Here is an 8,872-nt window from a genome sequence, read left to right as displayed (position 1 = left end):
TAAATTTATTTTACTATTATATCTATAAATTAATAAGAAGGATTAAAAAAATTTAAAATTTTCATGCTAATTATATATGTTTTATAAAAATTATAAAATTTTAAAAGTTAATTAGTCTTGATAAACTAAAGACTTCATTATTAAAAAAATTAACATGAAAATATATAAACTAACAAAATAATAAATAGTTATATATATATATATAATATTAATTATAAAATTAAATTATAATAATAAATTTTTCATAATAAATTTCACTTCTATTATTTTTTTATTGATACATTTTTATTTTTTTAATTTAATTTAAAAATTATAAATACACATATAATATTTATATTATAAAAATAAAAATTATTATATTATTATATTAATAATTAATATATAATAATAACATATTATATCAAAAGATAATAAAAAATTTTAGATAAAAATATTAAAATTATGAATATATATGACAAGTGCAGAAATGTGAAATGTACCAAAAAAAGGTTAAAAAATTTTTTGCCATTAAAAAAAAATCATAAAACTAAATGTTACCGCTCCTTAATAAATAATAAATTAAGAATAAAAATTAAAAAAAGAAAAGAAAAAATAAATAATTATGGATTTATTATTTAATAAGATAAGAAATCAAGCAAGCGGTGAGTAGAGAATAAGCAGATAACAAATTCACCGGAAGAAGAGAGCCGTAGACCCAACAAAAGCACGCACAACCCCAAATTCACCCAACACAAAACCACTGGCACACAGAGACAAACCCTCCCCTATAAAGACGTTCATCACAATAACTACTCACTTCTGGGCCCCACAATGGACACCGTACAGCCTGGTGGAGCCCTCGCCGGAGATGATCTCTCCTCCCTATCTTCGTCCCCCGCCACCATCTTGTCGCGGTGGACATTCGCCTTGTCGCGACGTTACCAGCATCTGCTGGACAAGACGGTTCCTTATATCCTTTACCGATGGATCGCCTGTCTCTTCGTTGCTCTCATCTACGCCATACGCGTGTACTTCGTCCAGGGTTTTTACATCATCACCTACGGCCTTGGCATCTATATGCTTAACCTCTTGATAGGGTTTCTGTCTCCTCAGATTGACCCTGAGATCCATGACGGGCCTTCCCTCCCCACCCGTGGATCCGACGAGTTCCGCCCCTTTGTTCGCCGCCTCCCCGAATTCAAGTTCTGGTACGATTGATCACTCCTGATTCGTTCTACTTGTTTGACCTATTTTTTTCTATTTATTTGTTTATATATTTGGTCGTTCGTGATCATGATAGTGTTGTTGGTTAATTGTTATGGATCATAATGCATGTGAAATTAGAGTGAAAACAATTGTTTATGAGGGGAATTAAACTTGATTTGGATTTTTTTTTGATGGTTAGATTAACGATTTTGAAATTCTTGATTTGTTGCATCATATGGACAATATGCTCCTTGAAATTTTCGACTCTTAAAACTGAAAAAATTTTCTATGAAAACTGAAAATTTGAGTTTCGAATTCATACGGATAACTGGAAAACTCGTTTTTAAGTTTTTCAAAATTTAATTAAGAAACTTTTTCTTTATAACAAAAATGTTAGTTTTTCAAATGAAAAACCATAAATTTTCTATTATTAAAATTATACTATAAATTTTTTCATAACTAAAATTAAATAATTATTTAAAAAAATATTTATTTACAATGATAAAAAATTAAGTATGTTATAAAAAATAATAACGCATATTAAAAATTTTTAAATTAAAATATAATTTGAAATATATTTTGTAATGGTTTTTTTATTATGAAATGTATGAGGAATTATTTTTAAAAAATTTTCAAATTAGAATTTATTTTATTATTATTGACAGGTGAACGCTTTTTTAATTATTTTTATGGCAAATGAAAAACTGAAGTTTTTTCTTATAAAATGGAAAATCAGAAATAGAAAATTGTTTTCTACAAGAAAATAGACCCATAGAGTTTCATATGCTTGTTGCTGTGAATATTGACAATTAGAAAGGCAATTAGGATAATTTATCTGACAAATAAAATAATGCTCCATTTTGAAAACTAACAGGATATATAGAAAATGGTTGATAAAAAAAAAAAAAAGCAATTAGAATATTACCAATATGCGAGGCTTGAAATTAAAATATCTATATAGCCTGAATTATGAGATGGGTGGAGATGGGATTTCACCTGATAAAATCAAAGCAGTGTGTCTATTTTTTGGTTGCAATTTGCAAATGTATTCCTTAAGACACTGTTTTTATTAGTTTGTATTCTTGGTTTGTATTGGATTCTTAAGGATTCATTTAAGAGTATTATTGCATGCAATGCTGGTGGTTTTATCTATTATTTTTGCTACCATTTTCCATATTTATGCTGGAATTGTGAAACCTCTACTTTCTTTTTTGCTTCTATTTATTGAAGTTTCTCCATTTTGCTCTTGTTTAGGTACTCTATTACCAAAGCTTTCTGCATTGCTTTTCTCATGACATTCTTTGCTGTCTTTGATGTACCTGTCTTTTGGCCAATACTCCTTTTCTATTGGCTATTACTTTTTGTTCTCACTATGAGGAGACAAATAATGCACATGGTCAAGTACAGATATGTTCCATTCTCTTTCGGTAAACAGGTATGCACAAACACACAATATTTTTTAAACTTACTACTATGTATATTGTTCCTGATAACTGTGAATGAGCTGAACCAAGCTAAGATTTGAAGAGCTCAAGCTTGGTTAACCAAATTTTTATAAGATCAATCTAGACTCTAGCTTGATTTGACTTTATCTCGTTTAACAAAGCAAATGGGTGAGCTTGAGCTTGGCTCATTAGTGAAAGCAATCTAAGCTTGAGATTGACTCATTATGCATACAATTTTATTAGAAAAGGAATAATAATAAAAATATATATAATTGTCATACGAAATGTATCAGTATTTTAGTAGAAGTAACAATGACAATGCAAAAACACACACAAAGAGAGATATATTGTCTGTTTGGCACTGCTGTTGAATATATACTATTGAGAAAAGTACCTTCTTAAAAACGTTGGTTAGAGGATATTAGAAGTTAAAATTAAATTTGATATTGTTTAGTTATAATTACATCAAAACAACTAAATAGCTTTTCTCAAACTTCTTTTTTCAATGTCGTTTAAATGTTACTTTTCTAAAAAGTAGCTTTTGGCCTTTCAAACACATTCCCAAACAGAGCCATAATATCTTAAGTTGTATCTTGCATATTTTATAAATAAACATTGCATTCTCCTAATCAATCGATGGAAAACGTAGTTAGTTGAGTGGAGTTTTGAGCTCTCAAATGCTTGGCTCATTAGCAACCTAGTAATTCTATTCCTTAGTAGTTGCAGTTACAACCATGGTTTTCTGATTTTAGTTGTGGTCATTTACTCTTCTTTGATAGCGATATGATGGAAAGAAGGCACCTTCAACCGACAGCATGAGCCTGCCCAGGGATTGAATTCCTAAGGTATTTAATTTATATGAATTGCAGTTTCTTCTTTCTAAAGTAACTTTTTGCACTGGTGACCTGAGCCTTTTCAGCAATTTTATGTTGCAGGTGGAATGTTTGAACGCTCTGGTTGTTGTAGAAGTTATTTTGACAACTAATTTTGGTGCAATGAGAGATTATTATTGTTCCTCAGATTCCCAGATTTTTACTTGGCAAGCTTGCCTATGTCCTAGATGAAACTTTTAGCTTTGAGGAAGCAAAGTGGTCCCTAATGTCATTTTTCAGGTGGAATATTTTGTATAGAGGGCAGCTTGCTTGCTACATTTCTTCAGCCAAATTGTTAATCAAATGACTTGTAGTTTACAGAGGAATGTCAATCAAGCAATGCAAAAAGATAATGCTAAATTCAGTTACAAATTGTTCTTTCTTCAGTCGAAAATGCCAATTGCTCATTCTGTAATATATAGTTTTACTGATCATGAGTACCATATTTTGGATTGTGCCCTTGTGATGTATCAATAAAGTCTTTGTAGTGGTTAATATGTGAAGTATGTATGAATTTATGTTTTTTTAGAGTAGTTTTTAAGGGTGTCTGGCCTGTGCACTTATCGGTCAGTGTTCTTGCAGATATGGAACACGGAATAAAGATTATTTAGATGTACAGGTCAGGGAGATCTAGAACATGCTGCGTTTTCCAGTAAATGGTGGCCTGTTTTTTAAACTGTTTAATGAGACTTGCTATGTGTTCTTAATCAATGGCGAGGTTGTAGTTCATAGGATGGGGGTAGAAATTTGGGTTTAAAGTAGTTAATACGAGTTTGCTATCTGCGTAGTTCAAGGCGTGCTTTGGTATTGGTGTCATCTGTTTCTGACTAGAAGATCACTGGTTTGTTCTGTTTTGGGATCAAGTTGAGACGCATGAGTACTGTTACATAGGCTGGCTGTTGACCCTCAAATCTGCCAAAAACTCGCAAGGGGGAAATGATGCTTCAAAGGATTGCCAAATAATTGGTATAAAACAAACAAGAAAACTTTTCGCACGTATATTCAGTAGTTTGTCGTCAAACAATCAAAAGCGTCTTCCAACTGACTATTTTGCTATAAAATGAAATCCTGTGTATCAAAGAAAAAAAAGGCGGAAATTCAGTGTATTTTATTGAGTCATTTGTCTGAAAGCCTATGTGATACAACTCCAAAGTCCAAAGAAAGAGATGAAGAAGAAAAAGCCCTAACCGCAGTCAAGAAGCTGGACTGTAATAGGCGTAAACTCCATAGAAGGTCTGTGTGGCAGTAAGTAAAAGCAGCACAACAGCAGCAATTAAAGAGATGATAGCCCACGGATTGCCGAAATATTTATGCTTCAAACTGGCACGCCAAGTATTCCATCTGTGATTATAATACCGGTTTACATCCTGAGACAACCGGGAAAGATAACTATCATTTATATCGAAAACCACCTCTTGACAGAGGCGGTTGAAGAGGTCTGCAACTTCAGCATCACTTCCAAGCCAATGTTCTATTATCCCACAATAATGAAGGTATGCCACATCCTCGGGTGAGTTGATCAAATTATCCATAAAAACCACATATGAGGTTATGTTATTGCTGCAATCAAGATGGCACTGCTCAAATGCAATCAGATTGAGGAAAAGTGATCTGGTTCCATCATGGATCAAGAGACGAGGAATCCAGAGAACCCCATTCTTGAATTTTATGTCCCAGAATCTATCAGTCTTCCTTCGCTTGAACTTGACACCTGCTTCTCTCAGCTCTGTCACACAATGGATCAATTGTGTTCTCCTCTTATCAGCAACTCGATTGGAATGTGACCATCTCTTGATCCAAATTCTGGGCACGGTTTTAGGCCCTGTTCGCAGGAGACTTAGTCGGAAAACATCAAGGCAATGAACTCCTCCTTGATCTGCTAAGGGGTCAAAGGTAGTCGCATGTCCCAGGGAAGACTCCAATTTGCTCTTTTCGCTTTTTGTTAGTGGCTCATCTGTTGGCATTAGTGGATCGAAGAATCCGAGTGCAAGCTTTGCCACAAGTCCTTTCTGATCAGGATCATCTGATTGAAGTCCCAGTAACCGATCAAGTATAAAGAGTGGAAGCTGATTCTCTAGCATTATCATGTCTCTCTGAATAGAATGCATCGAGCCACGCATTGCGAAAATGGGATCATTTCTGGCATAACCAAGTTGCTTGAATCCCTCAGCAGCACCTCTGAAGAGTTCAAGCACAAAACAACCATCAAGAACCATCATTTCCACAAATTCATTGCTGCTAAGACTGATGGAACCCTCGTAACAGGAACGAGCTCTCTCTTCAAGTTCTCTGATAGAATCAAGGAACAGTTTTATTTCCTTATTAGTACGCTTGAGTACATGGTGAAGGGAACGCCACTTATGGCGATCCATTTGGCGTAGGCGTCTCTTCCCATGGTGGTAAGGGCCCAAGGAGACAATCTGAGGGACATAAGCTTTATCATCCCCTTCTCGCAGGTAGTGGGGAACTCTGTAGATGCACAACTTTGCCCAAGAACCTGCTGCATCATCTTGTCGAGCTTGTTCAAGTTTTTCTTTGATGGATATCACCCACTCAGAATCAGTTAACTTGGTTTCCTCTTCGCAGTTTTCACCATCTTCATTGATAACAATCTGCAGGTAATCTGATGGTGCCTGCTGTTGCTTTTGCAGATCCTGTTGAGGCTGTTCTGGAAATTCAAGCAATTGGGCACTGCCAGTAGGCGATTTTGGGACTGCAGATTCCACTGTTTCCCTGAGTTTCAGTGTGATAAGGTACCAACTTAGAAGCTCTTTGTTGAACACTGCAACCATATCTTTTGAGAAAAAAGCAATAGCAGATTTGATTTTGGTTGAAAAGAAATCTCCCTAAGAAATGCAACTCTTTTAACTTGCAGGGAACAAACTCTTAATGACGTAAAATAGGGTAGTATCCAGACATCATGTTGTAGAAAGAGAATAATACTTTAATTGATCTGGCCCAATTGTATGGCCCTCATAGACCCCTTGGCTTGGAATAGTTAAAATTTTGAGGAAACCTTTTGGGTGAGATGTTTCTTTCTCAATTTTTAAGGTGTGTTGTTCTATTGTTCCATTCTCCACCTTTTTTTTTCTTTGAATCATACCATCAATTTCATTCAAACCATTCAAAAAGATTGTAAGACTGAAATCTAACCAAAGCATATTCAAAACTTCAAACAAACTAATTTCTAGCATTCTTGATAGTTTATATAGTTTGAAATAGAAAATGACACCCAAGATTAAATAAGAACACAAATGAAAGAAATCGATCACCTGTGAGGCCTGAAGAGAGCTGAGTTATACTGAAGCTTTGTTAATCTTATAAAAATCATGATCAAATTCTAGCTGAATTAATGAAGACTGGCTAAATATAGTTGTAAAAAGGGCCATACTGGGTAATGGCTTAGAATGTACCAAAGAACAAAAGATTAAATTGAGAGGACATTTATTGATTACTAATTAAATTTTTAGCTTACAGCCTCTATCAACTTCTGCAAGCATAAATGAAACATGATTGCCCACCAATATCATCATATCAATATGGTTCTCGAAAACTTTTTCACGTGCAACTAATTACGGCAGTGGAGAGAAGGTGGGAGGCAGGGCATAAAGAAATTAAGAACGTGCTAGTTGCCAGAAGTTGTGTATTAAAACGTTTGGTAATGATTTTTCTTGCATAAGTTTGGTTCACTACCAATTTAAGGTATAAAATATATAATAAAATTTACCTATTAAATATATAAATCTCACATATTTATATTTTAAATTTATAATAAAATGATTCTAAATAAAAATATACATTACTAATTATATAAAATAAGATTTATATATGATATAAAATATATAATGAAATCTATATATAAAATAAATTAAATTTACATATTTATATTTTAAATTTATGATAAATCAAAAATTTTTCTTTGTGATAACAATGATTTAGATTAATTTTATCACAGAACAAAGTGCAAAACTTTTCTTTTTTTTATTTGATTTAACACTAGCCTAATTAATTTTATTTGCAACCAAATCCTCTTCAATAGTGAAACATATGTAATGGAACAAACAAATGGGACTCAAAAAGTATTTGGTTGTTGATAGAAAGGAACTCCTTGGCTTGGAATACAAATTTCTAGATAACTTTTAGGCAACTTCAGCCTTATTGAGTGAAATGTTTTTTTTTTTTTTTTTTTTTTTTTTAATAACTTATTGAACTTTTTCACATATATGATAATAAAGATAATTTCTTGTAATGGAATAATGTTACTAATGGAACAAGTACAAACATTTCTTTTTTATTTTTATTATGTAGTCCTTTGTAAAATTTTCACAATCTAATATGTGAAAAAGCTTATTAATGAGCTAATAATTTAACAGTCAAACATTTACTCTATTATTATTGTATAAAAGTTTGACATTCAAATTCAATAAATTTTTAATATATTAAATAAAGTTTGAAAATGACATAATTTTGATATTATTAAATTCGGATTAGATCGATGTATCACTGATCAGTGATTCAGTAAGTCATTATTAAAAAAATTAATTAAATAAAATACCTGATAAAATCTAATTAATTAAATTTTGATTATTTATAATTAAAATTTCAATTTTTATTTGGTATATTTATATATAGTTTAATAGTATTTTTAAATTTTATAAATATAAAAGTATTTACTTTTAAAAATTAAAAATTTTCTTAATATTTATGAGTAAAATATAAAAAAATAAATTCATAACTATCTTTGTAATATTTATAAAATATTAATTATAATATTAAAAATAAATAAGCATATTATTTTATAAAATTATTATATACTTGCAAGGAAAATTTGAGTTTTATTTGTTAACAAGAAATGATTATCTTTAGCTTTATTATGGATTAAAATTTAACAAAAGTAATAAAAATTTTAACTAAGATGATGCTAGTGATGGATTCTGCAATATTGTTCTTAATATTAGCAAGTCCACAATTTTAACGTATGATATGGTTTTTTTTTTCCTCATAAAATTACATTTTTTTTACGAAAAATATTTTTTTTTTATATTTTTTAATATTTAAAATATTTTAAAAATAAATTAATAAAAAATATTTTTCTATTCAAAAGAAAAATTAAATATTTTTAAGAAAAATAATTTCCTCGAAGAAGAAATTATTTTTTATTTTATAAATTTTAATAATTTTATTGAAATATATTTATATTATATATTTATAATATAAGCACATATCATTAATTTAATATTATAATTAAATAATAAAAAATATTTTCATAAAATTTTTTTTTCTAAAATATTTTACATGAAAAACATTGTCCATAAATAAATTATTTTTCATGAAACAAACAGAATTAAAGTCTTGAATTTGATTCTTTTC

At 30.6% G+C, this 8,872-nt stretch overlaps 2 protein-coding genes across 3 annotated transcripts; one reads left to right on the top strand and one right to left on the bottom strand.

The window, feature by feature from the left end:
- Positions 1 to 632: 632 nt before the first annotated feature.
- Positions 633 to 3,995, top strand: LOC110652649 (protein RER1A). Of its 2 annotated transcripts, none has more exons than XM_021808270.2 (4): positions 633 to 1,187; positions 2,440 to 2,620; positions 3,410 to 3,475; positions 3,566 to 3,995. In XM_021808270.2, the coding sequence occupies exons 1-3, from the start codon at positions 811 to 813 to the stop codon at positions 3,464 to 3,466; spliced, it is 615 nt and encodes a 204-aa protein (XP_021663962.2). In that variant the 5' UTR covers positions 633 to 810; the 3' UTR covers positions 3,467 to 3,475; positions 3,566 to 3,995. The 2 variants fall into 2 exon arrangements, with proteins under 2 accessions (XP_021663962.2, XP_058006178.1); XM_058150195.1 differs by having other exon boundaries at positions 3,550 to 3,995.
- A 590-nt stretch (positions 3,996 to 4,585) lies between these two features.
- LOC110652648 (UPF0481 protein At3g47200-like) lies at positions 4,586 to 6,906 on the bottom strand. Its single transcript, XM_021808268.2, has one exon. It carries the CDS (start codon positions 6,292 to 6,294, stop codon positions 4,696 to 4,698), a length of 1,599 nt encoding a protein of 532 aa, XP_021663960.2. The 5' UTR covers positions 6,295 to 6,906; the 3' UTR covers positions 4,586 to 4,695.
- Between the last annotated feature and the right edge of the window lie 1,966 nt (positions 6,907 to 8,872).

This window comes from Hevea brasiliensis, chromosome 7 (assembly GCF_030052815.1).
Source record: "Hevea brasiliensis isolate MT/VB/25A 57/8 chromosome 7, ASM3005281v1, whole genome shotgun sequence".
In the NCBI taxonomy this organism is placed as follows: domain Eukaryota; kingdom Viridiplantae; phylum Streptophyta; class Magnoliopsida; order Malpighiales; family Euphorbiaceae; genus Hevea; species Hevea brasiliensis.
Note: the sequence above shows the minus strand (reverse complement) of the source record. Positions and strands in the feature narration are given on the sequence as shown.

Excerpts from the sequence above, each read along its gene's own strand:
- LOC110652648 (XM_021808268.2), bottom strand. The coding sequence starts at position 6,294 with ATGGTTGCAGTGTTCAACAAAGAGCTTCTAAGTTGGTACCTTATCACA.
- LOC110652649 (XM_021808270.2), top strand. The coding sequence starts at position 811 with ATGGACACCGTACAGCCTGGTGGAGCCCTCGCCGGAGATGATCTCTCC. Across the intron at positions 1,188-2,439 it reads CTCCCCGAATTCAAGTTCTG|GTACTCTATTACCAAAGCTT; the intron begins GTACGATTGATC and ends GCTCTTGTTTAG. Across the intron at positions 2,621-3,409 it reads CATTCTCTTTCGGTAAACAG|CGATATGATGGAAAGAAGGC; the intron begins GTATGCACAAAC and ends CTTCTTTGATAG.